Below are 15,220 nucleotides of genomic sequence, written 5' to 3'. Positions count from 1 at the left end.
AGAATTACCAATGGTCCAGACTGTGCAGGAATGAATGTTACCACACCCAGTAAAAACTGCAACCGTTAGGGTTACATAGGCAAAGAGTATGCTGAATAAATGAAGGTGGTTAAGAATACCTACTACAACCACACAACAGGTACAGAAATGAAGACTAAATTCATTGAGTATTCCCTCATTTGTCCTGGATTTATATGTGTGTATAATAACTATATTCTTTTTCTTTCTTCTCTTATTTCCTTGTGTAACCTAAAAGGTGTTGAGTTTATGTCATAGTATTTAAGTCAAATTTACATCATAGAATTTAAGCTCAGGATAGCAAGGAGGAAAGCAGACATCTCTTCAGGACTTTTCCTCCTTCTCTGAGGAAGGTGTTAGTACGTTTTTGGTTGTACACAACATAGTTGTATCATATCATGTAGAATTATGACTTTGTTGTTGTTTTTATTTGGAGATTAAATGCTACAGTTAAAGAGATACATACAGGTGCCAAGCTGATGAGTGGTGAATGTAAGATGATTAATTTTATGTGTCAACTTGACTAGGATACTCAGATACTGGGTTAAACATTCTGGATGCATCTGGAAGGTGAATTTGTAGAGTATATCATCTTTCTCAGTGTGGGTGGGCATTATCCAATACCTCAAGGGTTTGAATCCCACAGAAAGAAAAGGTGGGAGAATTTGCTTGCTGCCTGAGTGGGACAGGTCATTTCTTGTCCATGGACTGGGACTCACACCATCTGCTTTTCTGGCTCTTAAATTTTTGGACTTAGGCTGAAACTAAACCACCAGCTTCCTTGAATTTCTGGCTTGTAGACCGTGGGACTTTTCGGTCTCTTTTAATATCATAAACCAATTCCTCATAATAAATCTGCTTATATCTATATCTTTAACTGGATCATTTTCTGTACCTGTCTGTATCTCCTTGATTTTGTTTCTCTGGTGAACATTAATACATAAGAAGCAGAACGTTTTAATGGACAAATTCCCTTATCTGCTAAAAGCAGTTAAAAATGATGCTCATCTCAGAGGATTTTACAGATTAAATAAAATAAGCATACAGTGTGAGGACAGTGCTTGAGACAGAGCAAGGCTCGGTAAATGTTAGTACTATTTTTATTTCCTATAAATTATACATGAACATACTATATGCACTGATTGACAAGTTATCCTTAATACATTAGGACATTTATGTAGAGCAGTTTCTCAACCTTGGCACTGTTGACATTTGGAGCCAGATTAACTCATTTACTTCTTTGCTGCAGAGGGCTGTTCAGTGGATTGTGGGATATTTTTCCAACATTCCTGCCTGAGCCAATTAGATGCCAGAAACACCATCCTCCTGCTTGTCAACCAATAATGTCTCCAGACGTTGCTAAATGTCACCTTGGAGGAAAGCCTGACCCCAATTGAGAACCACTGATTTAGAATGACTCCCAAATATGAATCTCTAGTTGAACACTGGCTTAGTGATCTGTGGCTATTTCCACCTGAATTTCTTCTCGGCATTCTTACACTTGATAAACTTTAATCAAATCTATCTTCTATCCTTCCTCACTACTCCAAAACAGATTTTTGCAATTCACTAAAATTCTGTGAAATAATATTCTTTTTTTTTTTTTTTTTTGGTTTTTCTCCAGTACTGGGAATTGAACTCACGACCTTGCGCTTGCCAGGCAGGCACTGTGCCGCTGAGCTAAATCCCCAGCCCCTGAAATAATATTCTTTTCCTTGGTGCCTCCCTTGTTCTTGATGCTCAGATCCAACTTTACACCAAGGTCAGTCTCCCTCCTGCTTGCTCCAGTCGTCTGCCTGTACAGATTGCGATTCCTGAATTATTGCAACTGGATTTTAATCCTTTAAGTCTTCCTGCAATTCTTTCTTTCCTTCCTTCTGTATATCACTGGTATATTTAACTTTCCCATGAAGCTGCTTTGATCATTTTACTTCTCTTCTCAAAACATTCAAGGGTTTTCTCTTGCTTGAAGAATAAACTCCAAGTTACATAAAGGGTGCATCAGTTTTCACCATGCATTTAGTCACACTCAAGCTCTGGGCTTCTGTTTTCAAGTTAGTGTCCTTGACAAGGTCCTTGGGTGTCCTGGAGTTTTTAGAATGATAGAAGAGCAGAGGTTTCAATTGAAGCCAGGGTTGCATTAGATGTGAGCAGCAGGTTTCATTTGTCGTTTAACAGCTTTAAATGAAGACATTGATTTCTCAAGTCTTTAAGAGAAACTTGTTTTTTCTCTCCGTGTAGCTGTCTTTTCCCTTCTTCCCAGCATCCTATCCTGTTTCTTAAAGATCTCAAATGACTTTTTAAAGAAATGACTAGCTGTCCCTTCACTAAATATTTCTTACTCTACTCTTTGCCCTTATATTTATGCAAATTTAATTTTACTTTAAAATAACCCTTACTTGTTTAAGTGCTTTACCCTGGGATTTTTTTTTTAACCTTTGGTTTTAATTTAGACCTTTATAAAAACTTAGCTCTAACCTGAAGAATCAAAAAGCTTGGGGATACAGTGTTCTCAGTTCCCCTCCCCCCACCACACCATCTGAACAGATTTCTTCATGTCATCTGGAGGATTCTTCTTTCATGGTGGATTGATGTAAAGTAGCATCACTACTTTCTTCTAGAATTCTGGCTAGTGTTTCTACTGCGCTCACAAGGTGATGTGAAATCATCCAAACTTTGTTGTTGTTTGCTTCTCCTACAGACTCTGAACTCTATTTAGAATTGCTATGAAAATATTTATCATTTCCTATGTTCTAAAAAACAATTTTATATGTACAACATCTTCCTTATGAGATTGGAAATTTTTTAACAAAAGATCCTCCTGATTCTTTGTAGCTTTGCTATACTGAGCATCTACTAATGTAGCTGCATCCTAGATTTTTCTTTGAGAGCTACATGTCATCTCTCTTTCACTGTCTGTCTCTCTCTCTGTAGCTCTAGCTAATCCATATCAGACTATTTTTGTTGTTGTTGTGAAAAGCAAAGTCACCAAACACACACATTGACTTAGGTTCTGGAGCAACAGTATTACTGCCTTCCACCAGGGAGGTTTTAAGGGACAATAACATGCACAGAGCCGTCATTCTGGGATAACAACACTTTCTTCTGTAATCTCTCCTAAGGGCCTGCCCAAGACTCTTGAAGTCTCACTTTATTCAGAAATATGCTCATGGTATTTTGCTTGCAGGTAATGCACTATGAACATTCTTTTCTATGAATGAACATTCTTTTCTATTAAAGGAACTTGTTGATGTCTGCAGAAACTTCTGCCAAACTCCTTTATAAGGAAATTTTGGGTAGGAACTCTTGTTTTCCTTGCAGTTTTTTTCCTTTGCCTTTTCTACACCTCTGCATTTGCTACGCTACAGGAAATTTTCAGCTCCATTATAATTTTATGGGACAACAATTATATATGTGATCCATCATTAATTGAGAAGGTGCTATATAACACAATTATAAATAACTATCAAATGACTAAGTTAAATGTGTGTTAATAATGTCTACCTCTTTGAAATTATTCAATTTCTTACTGAATCATTATTTATAATGCAATATAAAAATTAAGAGTTAATAATTAAGATTTCAATGAAGTAGTTCATCTTATCTATGGCAACATTTCTTAGTGTAATAATAGACCATAAAAGATCCATGCAGAATGAAGTGGATGTATCTTGAGTTCTGTTTGAGAAGTCTGTCCTAGCTGCTTACCCTGAATAACTAGTCATTAAAATACATACCTCTGATAGATTTTTATCTTGCAAATTAATTGGGTTTTATGTCTGATCAGGAGTAATCATGTCAAGGTCTGCTTGTAACGACCAATATATCAGCGCTCCACTTCTAAAGCTTTGACTATATTTTATCTCTGAAATGACGTTAGACAATATATGCTTACTATCTTACATTACCCATCCCTACCATTTCTACTGGAGCTGGATTGTACTGATACATCATTATTTGCTCTCAGTCCCCAAATGAATCTACAGACATCCTCCTCCTCACATTTATCAGGAGACTTGTTCTCTAATTTGTCGTGTGTACCTTCCTGTGATAGTCTTTATCTCTTCTTTGGATTTCTATTCCTTAACTCCTAGAAAATTTATTAGCCAATGAGCACAATAGGCTACTTAAATCTCCTAGAAGACGATGATGTCTTATCCATTTCCTGGAGGTTGTAGAGATGGTAAAGTATGAGCTGAATATATATTTTTATGCTATATTCCTGCGCTTTCTCTCAACTATGTAAATTCTTCTTATCTTGCCTCTTTTATAAAATACAAAGAAGAAACAAGAATAAATAGACACTTTTCTTTATCCTGCTTACATTGACTAAGGCATTCATATTGAACAGAGAGATGTCTCACAGGGACCTCTGTCGGGAGGTTGGAGGCTGGATGGATCTACATTGATCCAAAAAATTCCTTAAAGAAGGATTCATATACCTTGAACATGACACTACTTTGTCAGGTATTTTGAAAGCACTACTGTATTATGAATGGCTCATAAAATGATTTCCTATTTTTTAAATTTACCAGACTTTGAAAGGATTTTAGTGACATTTGAAGAATCATTTAAAAATAAGTTTAGAAAGAATCCCACTAATGAGATATTAGAAATGAAGGATTTAGGATCTTCATAGGACTTACATGTGGAAAGATTTCTTCACTCTCAACTTGAGAGTGAAATATAGTGGATTCTTAGCTTGGTTTTCATTTTAAGTTGCAAAACTTAAAATGCATGCTTGCAAATTATTAATTCTTTTTCCACAGTGCTGACCTCTAAATGCTATTGTTTTAGTTGGATGAATAATTTAACATGCCAATTTTCTGAGTTCACTTATTGCCCCAGATTGTATATAGCATATCAAACAGCTTTCAATGCTACTATTGTTCTTTTGGGCAAGAAATAAATTGCATCTTGGAAACTTAGTTACAGTACCAAAACTGAGAGGAAAAAAGCAACAGCATGTTGGTACAAAAAAAGCACAATCTAAATTGCGTATGAAGTAAATAAAATAACCTAACATTATAAGGTATGTCAGCAACCCTTCAGTATTTTCATATGAATATCGAAAACATCTATTTTTCATACAACATCAATAAGAATAATAACAACAATAATAATAGCTGCCACAAGCAAGGATTTACTATATTTGAGGCCTTCTCTTAAAAAAGGCTTCAAACCAGTGTCATTTTTTATTCTATGGAACCTATGTGTTTAACTATTACCCTGTCTTGACTCTCTACAAAGGAAAGCAAAGAATACATAGCACTTCAAATCAAGTTTTATAAGAAATATTTAAGATACTGATAGTTTAAAAGTATCAGACACTTTGGAAACTTCTGTAGATTAATCCAAAATGTAATTGTATTTAATGGGTTATTATCTTTTAATGAATAATTTATGAGAGTTTTGGATCATTTTTTTAACCTAAACGTTTCCAATCATAGGATAAAATAAGCTTTAGTAGAAATCAACTGACAATGATTAAAATATGAGAGGACTATCAAAACCTGAGGCCTATGCCAGAAACCAAACATCATAATAAAAAGCATTTTCTCATCTATGTGCCTTCCAGCTTGCAATTTTAAAACTCAAGCTAGCCATTATAAAAGGGTCTTTTTATAAAATGATAGTGCACAATACAAGTACAAATGTACCATTAAAATGCTTTTTTTTTTTTTTTTGCTTCACTTAAATGCCAAAATTACCTTTCCAACTTGTGTATGTTGGTTAATGTTAAGTGGGATGATTTCAGCTTTTCAGGCATTAAATTAGCATGGTTCCCCGCTTTACTTCACACCAATTTATTGCCTTTAAAGAGAGCGTGTTCATCAGTAGGTGATTTCCAATACCTGTTTGGAAAAACCAACTTAGAAATCTGAATACTCTGTGTCTAGCGCTTTTGTGATCTGAGAGATGACAGAGAAAGGAGATCAAAATAGTTTCTGTCTTTAAAGAAAAAAACTCACTGGTAGAAATCATCTTGATAGACAGGCAGGCAAACAGATAGACAGACAGATATAGAATGGGCCCTTTACATCTGTCTCCCACATCTGCTGGTGTGGATTCAATTAACTACAGATCAAAAACATGTTTGTAAAAATTGTGTCTGTAGTGAACATGCTGTTTTACCTGTAATTAGTACCTAAACAAAATAGCATAACACTACTTGCATAGAGTTTACATTGAAGTATATACTATAATTAATCTAGAGATGATTTAAACTATACAAGAAGGTGCATGAAGATTATATGCAAATGCAATACCATTTATATGAGGGACTTGAACATCTGCAGAAGGATCCTGGGACCAGTTTCCTATGGACTGAATAGCATTTTAAGATACTTAGCTTTTGATTCAGTATAGTTAACAATCCACAGAAGTCACAGGGTAGTAGATAGAATTCATTTTCTGACTTAATGCCTTCAGACTGAATTGTTTCCAGAAATCCAGAATTCTAGTTGGAACTCCAGACTGAAACATCGCATGAGGCTTGTCTAGGCTGGTTACTTCTCACTCTTCATGACATGAGAGAAGAAAGGCGTTAGAACTTGTCTATTTTCTGGACTCTACTTGATAGCAAATTCTAGTGGGCTGCTTATCAGTCAACTGGTAATTAAACTTTTTTTAAAAAAAAAATTTGCTGAATACTCTAAATGATTCAAAATCTCCTAACCCTCAGCCTCTATTCTCAGGTGGTAACAAAAATGGTGCAAATATGAGAGGCAGACTATGTTTTGTTAGTGATTGTTGAAGAATTATTCAGAACAGATATTGGGAGATTAGATTTATAATGCTCTTATATTTGCTAGTGTAGAAACAAGATTAGATTAGGAAGAGCAGAATCTAATAATAACAGTGAATTGCTTACCTATATCTTCAGATATTTCCTAAGACCTGTCATGATAAGTGACTTTGTCACTTATTATGATTATATATATATAAAATCTTTATGCGCCGTGTCTGTCAGGAACATGTATAGCTAACAATGTGTTAGTACAATAATAGGATTTCAATAATAAAATTTAGATTGAGAATTAAAAGCTCATAATTTTGAAGGCTTCTGATCTCAGTCTTACATTGTAGAATCTTAGAGAAAGACTCATACTTGCCAAATTTCAGCTTACTATTTTGTGAATGAGTGCAAAAGTTTCTAACTTTTCTTTGGGAAATGTATCCAAAAGTTCCTGAGAGATCTTGGCACACACTATGGGCAGAACAGCGTTCCATGATATTTGTAGAAAGCAAGTAAACTTAAGGAGAAAAAAAAAGAAAAACCCAGAAAAGTCAGTGCATAAGCCATTCATGGATCTACTACTTGCTTATTTGTAGGGTTGAATGGTAAGTGATATTTATTTCTAGATAGTTAGTGTCTTTGTATGCTTACTTAAGAGAATTTTACAGGGACAGCTGAGAGCCACATGTCAACCACTTCAGGTAGCTAAGTTTCTCAGAGGAAAACAGAGAGCTAAAAGTAGAAGAAAAAAGAATATTCCAGCTCTCAGGAGGCTAAAGAGATGGGATGAAAGGACCTGAAATTTTATAAAATGAAGACCTATCTGGTGTTATTTTGGAGTTTTAATTCAGAAACTCAAGGACTTTCAGCATTTTAAGGACTTTCAGCACTATATTTTAATATCTCTGGTAAGGAAGAGTACTCTGGCATATTGCACAAAAAGGGAAATTTCTGAAATTACCAGAACTTAATTGCTTAACTCACCTTTTTGCAATTTCGTTGTGTATTCAAAATACAGTCCTGAATCAAATACATCATTTAAAGTAATTTGAGGAATTTAAACTTTAAGCTTCTTGCTGTTCTGTGTAAATGAAACTTTTGACATTTTTCTATTGTTTCTTCTCTAGAAGCTTCTTTTTTAGGTGAAAATGTAGAATTTAGGGATGTATAGAGAGGAGACAGAGGTTAGGGCAGAAGGTGATCAGAAAAGAAAACCCAGAGTGAGTAGATAAAACTACAGCCATATGGAGACATAGACACTGATGGTTACATCATCTTTAAAGAAGGAGAGTGTCCAGAGTTTTGGAACATTTTGAAAAATAGTCCTCAACAATAATTCATATGGAATTCAAGTTCAGTGTTGGGGGGCAATATCAAAAGTAGCTATCTAGATTTTGTAGCACTTGTGTATTAGGCCAAAGAATTTGAAATTGACAGAGAAAATACAAAATTTTTTACTGATATCATACAACTAGAGCTCTGTGCAAGAGAGCTTAGAAAAATAATAAAGAAAAGAATATGACAGCAATCCATCAAAGTAACTCATAAATGAATTAATACAGACTACTGAATAGGATATTCAAAGTAATAAAAGGGAAATTAAACAGATTTGCTGTTGATTATATATGTGAGTTAAAATGAGTCATAATATATAAATTAAATTATAGACAAGTTTTGATCAGGGGTTACATGAGGATGGTTCAGCAATTCGCAGAAATAAGTTGTTCAGAATAAGAGCTGATTTTAGTGGAAAATAGAGTATCGAATTTTGGAAATTTTGAGTTTAAAGAGATGGCAAGATACCAGAGTGCAAATGCCCATCTGACAGTTGGAAATATGTAAATGGGATTCAGAGAAAGATTAAAAATAGAGCTATAAATTTAGCAGTAATTCATATTATCTTTGAAGTCTCAAGACTGGATAAAACTTTTAGGAAATTAGTTTCAAGAGCTGAATTCTTGAATATTGGAAAATCTTCACGTTATAGGGTAAGGGTGAAGCTATCCTTTATTAAGTCACTACATACATTTTCTATCTTAAATTTGTAAGAGCCAAGGAAGCTTCAGAAAGAATGCTGTAAATGAAATTGAATGACCATATGGACAGGGAAATTTCTTGGGAACAGAAAAGTTTAAGAAAGGAGACATTAAAGATATTGGCTTTTAAAAAGACAGTGATAACTGCCTTATGGAAAAAATTAGGGCTCATTTCATTATAAAAGAGTTGGTAATCAATTGTGTTCTTGGCTAAAGACACCATGAAATCATAGAATATCTGGATTTGGGCCTTTACTGTTCTTTGCTTTGTGTCTTATTTTTTGAAATTGGAGATCAATGCCATTAAGAGCCAGCTCTGGAAGAGCCATCTTTTAATCCATGGAATACACGTCAAATGTCATTGATGCGGTGATTGTTATAATGACATTGCCCTTCATTAAGAAGTTAGTTTTCATTTAGATTGAAACACATCCAAGATGGAACAGTAACAAGTTTCCTTTAAGAGCCTAGCTATTAAAAAAATTGAAAAGTGTTCATGTAATCAGAAGACTTTGCCCAGAACACTGTTACTTATATATGGCAAACACCACCACTAGCTGTCTTGTATTTTACTAACTTCTGTTGTCCTTGTTCTGCTTCAGCAAGCATTGCAATTCTCTTAGTGCCAAGTCTAGAACTCACATGGTGTGTACAGTGCAATTGATGGCATACAAACACCTCAAGAAATGTGTCCCAAGGTGTGGTCTTGGAACACACAGGCTCCGTGAATGTTTATATTTTATAGCAAGCCTTTTTTTTTTTTTTTTTTTTGGTACTGGGAATCGAACTCAGGACCTTGAGCTTGCTAGGCAGGTGCTTATGCCACTGAGCTATATCCTCAGTCCTATATTTTATAGCAAGAAAGGAAAACAAGTCCAGAAATGGAAGAGAGTAGTGCAATGGCTGTACAACACAGATGCAGATATTCCTACCTACTATTATGGAATCAAAATTACTGTGAGTTGTCCCCAGGAACCTGTTATTAAAGAATATCCCTGGGCTGGGGATTTAGCTCAGCGGCAAAGCACCTGCCTGGCAAGCGCAAGGTCGTGAGTTCAGTTCCCGGTACCGGAGAAAAACCAGAAATAAATAAATAAATAAATAAATAAAAAGAATATCCCTGTCTCTACTAACACACATTAAAATTTTAAGGTTTCTTCAGTACTGGGGACAGCACTCTGGGCCTCATGCTTGCTAGGCAAGTGCTCTATCACTGAGCTGCACACCCTGCCCCTAAGAAATTCTTACAACAACAAAAAAAATAAACTGTCCTAAACTGTGTGTGTGTAGCTTGGGGTACTTGCTGTACTTTACTCTCTCTGTCTCCTGTATGTTCTCATATCATAACTGTTTTCTTCTACTTTGTCTCTTATGAAATAAATAATACTATATTGGAGGTGTTTTACTTTTTATTGACATTACTTGCTCCTCACTCTAAATAATCATTCTGTTACAGCAAAAGTGACTGCCCTAGTGTGAGTAGCAGACATGAGAAAAAAGGTTCACCCCATTTATTGCCTTTAGCATCTCTAGAATGTTCCTATTCTGAGGCAGGGAGAAGGAAATCATTTAGAAATGACAGAGTAGGGAACAGACACTCAAGTCAGGAGTAAATACATGGAAAAACACTGTAGAAGTCCACAGGACAGAACATCTGAAAGTGGGGTAGAGAGAAAAATGCTAGAAAGCTTTCACAAAATATTTGAAATCTCATATTTGAAACAAATTGAGCTATTATTTTTAAAATATTGGCCAGCTTTCTAAATAATTGTAATACTTTGCCAGTCTCTGTTCACTAGAGTAAATTGTATTGTGCTATTTTGAAAGAGAAAGACTTTTAGCAATTTTGGTTTAGCTACTGATTTCACGGGAGGGAAGCAATTCTTAGAGCACAACTTCAAAGATTTAATATAAGAAAACAATTCTTTTCATCAGACTTAATATTAAATATAACAGAACTTCAGGCGCAATTCATTTTAATATTAATATGAAATCAAGCACAACTTCTTTAGTCTGATTACTTTGGTATATGAGCCTATTAAAGGCTCAAAAAATAAATAACAATTAGCTAAAAACTTGAAATGAGCAAAGGAAATATATTGAGAATTTGTGGATGGATTTTATGCCATTTCTATTAAAATACTCTTGCTATTTTCAGATAAGCAGAAGAAATAAAATAGTTATTTAAAAGAAGAGGTGAAAAAACTAAACTTTGTTGTGATGATTTTTAGAAGGTGAAAAAATCCGAATCCTTAGTTGTCTGCATGAGAAGTAACCTACCATTCTTATATTTAACAAATACTCATTGAGTACCTACTATGCACTTGGACTTATTCTAGACATTTGGGTTTTAGTAGTGATGCAGGAAAAGGGAGAAAATAAAATAGAAAGATTTGAAAGGATAACAAAGAGAGTTTGCTTGCAGTTTTACTAACTTTTTAGGAACAATTCACTGAAAAGATGGCAGTAAATATAGTCATTCAGGACATGTGACACTGAGTCACAGAAAATATTAAGTCATGAGCCTGGGGAAATATTCAAGACAGATGGCCTCGCAGACACAAGGATCCCGGGGGAGTAGCATGCCTGCCAAATTCAAGGAGCAGCAAGGAAGTCTGTGAGCCTGGAGTGGAGTGACCTGAGGGAGTCTGAGGTAGGACATGAGGTTGGAGAGGTGAAGGGAACCAGATTGTTAGGGTCTCGGAGGTCACCGGTATGGCTTTCACTGTAAACCAGATGAGACTCTTCCCCCAAAGGCTGTGGAGAAAGCAATGACAAATCTGACTTTTGTTTTCAAAGGAACATTCTGACTGCTAGGTTAGGAAGACAGTATAAAGAAATGAGGGCAGAACCAACAGCAATTCAGGCAAAGGAAGATGGTGGCTTGAACCAACACTGGTTGCGCTGGTGGTGGAAAGTGGTAGGATCCCGGGTTTAGTATAAACACAGACTGATGGGATTTGTGGCTACAGTGGATGTAGTTTCCAGTAGAAGGAGTGGAGTCAAAATGATTCTAAAGATTTTAGCCTAAGTAATTAGAAGGCAGGAAGGGCTATTTACTGAGAAGAGAAAGACAGAAAAAGACACAAATTTAAGGGAACAGGCATCAGAAGTGTGATTTGGTGCATTATTAACTTTGAGATACTTAGTAAATTCCTACTGGAGTTGTAATCAGTTGTATACACAATTCTGGATTTTAAGGGACAATTCTGACCGGGAGTTATAGATAGGGAATAAAGTGAAACATAAGTGATATTTAAAGCCAGAAATCTAGAGTTAAAGAGATAAACCTAAAATGGTATTTCAATTTCTCAATCTCTCAACGTCAAATAACTGGGGGAAAGGGAGAAAGCAGAGGTAGACTGAAAACTCAGACAGCAAGAAGGACTAGAACATTATTGATATTTTTCAAGGGGCACCGGCCATACATGGAATCTAATGATCATGCTTTTTAGATTTTTAAAACTTTTTTCTAGGATTCATCTGACTATTTGCCATTTACCTATAACTACTTTATATCAGTATTCAATTCTAGCTCTTCTCCTCTTTCTCAATTCCTGCCCAGCAAGCCTGGATTACATTTACTTTGAATATACCTGTTGGTAGAACAACTTTATCTGAGTTTATAATGCTTTTTTGAAAACTGTCCAAAGTCATTTGGGCATTTATTTGGTGAATGAAACGGGTGACCAAATTGGTTAACATTGCTTTTGATCAAGAATTCAACATGGCTATCAAATATCACCAGGTTTGCAGTGTTTTTTTTGTATGCGATTTTAATAGCTATCCTCTAAAATGTTCTGGGTAATGACATTATTGAAACAAATATGTAATTTCTAAGGGAACTATTTTCAAGATTAACTATCATATACCATATATAAATCATTTAACAGTACTTCATAATCTTTTATTTAATCATGTTTTTATATAGATCAGTGGTGGCGAACCTATGGCACTCATGGTTCTGTGGGCACTTTGCATCATTGAAAGCTCCAAAATGTTTGCCATCACTGACAGAGTAGCTGCTTGCCATGAGCACACATGTAGCCATACATAATAACTTATTTATTAAGTTATTAATAACTGATTGAATCTGATTGAATCTCCATTTCCCAATTTAAAAGTTTCTTAAACAACTGTTGTTTGCATTTAAGATTATTGTTTTATCAAACACCATGGAAAATGATTACTTTAACGAATAAATATTTATAAACACTTCAAAAATATTTGTACAGATATCACAAAAGTTGTTGACTGTGAATACCACAGATTTACCAACAAACATCCTCCTTGGATGTCTGGCTAATTCTAAGTTTATCATGGATGTAGCCCTGAAAATTATGCCAATTATTTGTTTATTGAGAAAATATGTATTAAGTTTCATTGTGTACCAGATGCGTGTCATGTGGAGATGAGTTTGTTCCTTGGTTCCTTCCAAACACATCCTGAGAGATTTTGTATGCATGAACAAGACAGCCAAGATTATGATTCTCTTTCTCCACATCTGATGGAACCTCCTGCAGGGTGCAAACCCAGTTTTGGTTGGAGTCCAGGAAGACTGGAAGAGCTGGTAAATCTCAGAGTTATCCTTCACTGCCTCCAGACTCACACTGTCAGCCATTTACCCTGTGACACAGAAGGCTCCCTCTGTTTCCTAGTGAGAATTTTCAATTATTGTCCTTGGTGTGACTTGAACCATGGTCAAGTGGGGTTTATTACTGCATAATGCTTTTAGTCACCCTTACAGACTAGCTACAGATTTGATTCTAGGTCTTAGGAATGCAAAGATGGGGTTCCTAGTCTCAAAAAAGGTAAAACTTTTTGGGGAGAAAGAAATACACAAGCAATTACATCAAAATATGGTAACTAAGATGATAGTATAAACTCAAGGTATAATATAAATTTTGGGGGAAATGGTTAGACCTGTTGGTTTTACAGAGAAGCTACTGTCTAGCAGAGGGTCTGTCCTCCATCAACCTCGACAGAATAAGATGGATCCAGGCATATTTTTTTTCCCTTATTCCTGATTTCTCAGAGATCCTTCACTGTTTGTTTTTGACTGTTCACTCTGAATAAAGTCCAATTTTCACTCTAGGACTTTCACTGTGAAATATTTCATAGTCTTTACCCTAAGGATCATCAGCTCACCGAGACAAAAACATTGTAATCAGTTCATTGTTCCTCACTTAAGCGTGGTTGCTAGAGCCATTCTTCTTACTAAAGTTGACACTAACTGCCGTAAGGAGTGAAGTAATTTCTAAAAATAAGATTAGATGTTTCTTATTATATATAATAAACTTACAATGTTTTTCATGTGTTTCACCAGTATGGTCAGCTTCGCATCCTCATATGATATCACTAACTGTACCTTAGGATTCTTGTCTGGAGACTTGTCACCTGTTAAATTAGAATTTCAGTGAATTAACATTGAAGTAGTTCAAGTAGTTCAAAGTATACATTACACGTTTAGAAACTAAAATAGAACCTATGAATAATAGGTAAAAGAAGCATCTTATGTTGAAATTGTAATACTCTTCAGGAGTCAGGGTTGTTGCTTAGGTAAAAGTAGGGCTTTTGACTAATCTTCCCGAGCTTTCTCTTTCTCCTACTGTTCTATGTTTAGTTTTGATGGATGACCACTAATTTTTTTTTGCAATTATTTACACTTTAAATCTCAGTGTCCTTTTGGCTTCAATTTTTCCTTAACATTCAGTGTATAAGCTTACAGTATTAGAGATCACGTAGGTTAAAGTTGTAGGCTTCAGCAGTTAGTGAATCTGGATTCAAGTTCCAGCAGCTATGTTTCTGCTATGTCATTACAGCTAAGTTAGTTATCCTTCTGTAGAATGGAAATAGTAGCTACTTCTGAATAGCTGAGATTCACTGACAAAATTGAAAAGCTGTCACCTCATAAGCACCCACCTATGTTTATCATTATTAATATTCTGTAGATAGTTGCACTCATCTCATTTCTTGTCTTAGCCTAAAACTCAACTTTTTCTCAGAAGTACCAGAACATTCCCCTAGAACCCAAATGTGTTTGCACGCAGCTACTAATGTAAGTTGCCTACAGCAGCTTTTTTATACATTTGCTCTCGATCATGGTGCTTTTTATAGCTTTTCGTTGCTTATAAAAGTTTCAGCCTTATTTTGTTGCTTCTTATTACTGTTTTATTCCCCACTATTATTCTATCCTGTAGTCCACATGTTAGCTTTGCAAATTTCTCTCCCATTTCCCTTAAGTTGTTTTTCATATTATTCTCTTCATTTAAAGGAGTCTTGTCCACTTTTGGCTATTGAACTGTTACCTTGTTTTAAGACCTAATTAAAGGGGCTGGGGATTTAGCTCAGCGGCAAAAGCGCCTGCCTGGCAAGCGCAAGGTCGTGAGTTCGGTTCCCGGTACCGGAGAAAAACAAAACAAAACAA

General features: G+C 35.3%; 1 protein-coding gene across 3 annotated transcripts in view; it reads right to left on the bottom strand.

Moving 5' to 3' along the window:
• Pik3c2g (phosphatidylinositol-4-phosphate 3-kinase, catalytic subunit type 2 gamma) overlaps window positions 1–15,220 on the bottom strand; it is a 309,948-nt gene that overhangs the window by 11,235 nt on the left and 283,493 nt on the right. For 2 of the 3 annotated variants that reach the window (XM_005379037.2, XM_005379038.2), the window contains one exon: window positions 14,096–14,190. In XM_005379037.2, coding sequence (XP_005379094.1) covers window positions 14,096–14,190 — 95 coding nt within the window. Of the gene's footprint in view, window positions 1–5,735; window positions 6,540–14,095; window positions 14,191–15,220 lie in introns of those variants that run through there. The other variant, XM_005379039.2, reaches the window with a different exon arrangement.

The sequence above is a fragment of the Chinchilla lanigera genome, unplaced genomic scaffold, assembly GCF_000276665.1.
Source record: "Chinchilla lanigera isolate Chin_1 unplaced genomic scaffold, ChiLan1.0 scaffold00012, whole genome shotgun sequence".
Lineage (NCBI taxonomy): Eukaryota > Metazoa > Chordata > Mammalia > Rodentia > Chinchillidae > Chinchilla > Chinchilla lanigera.
This window is presented reverse-complemented; position numbering and strand designations above follow the sequence as displayed.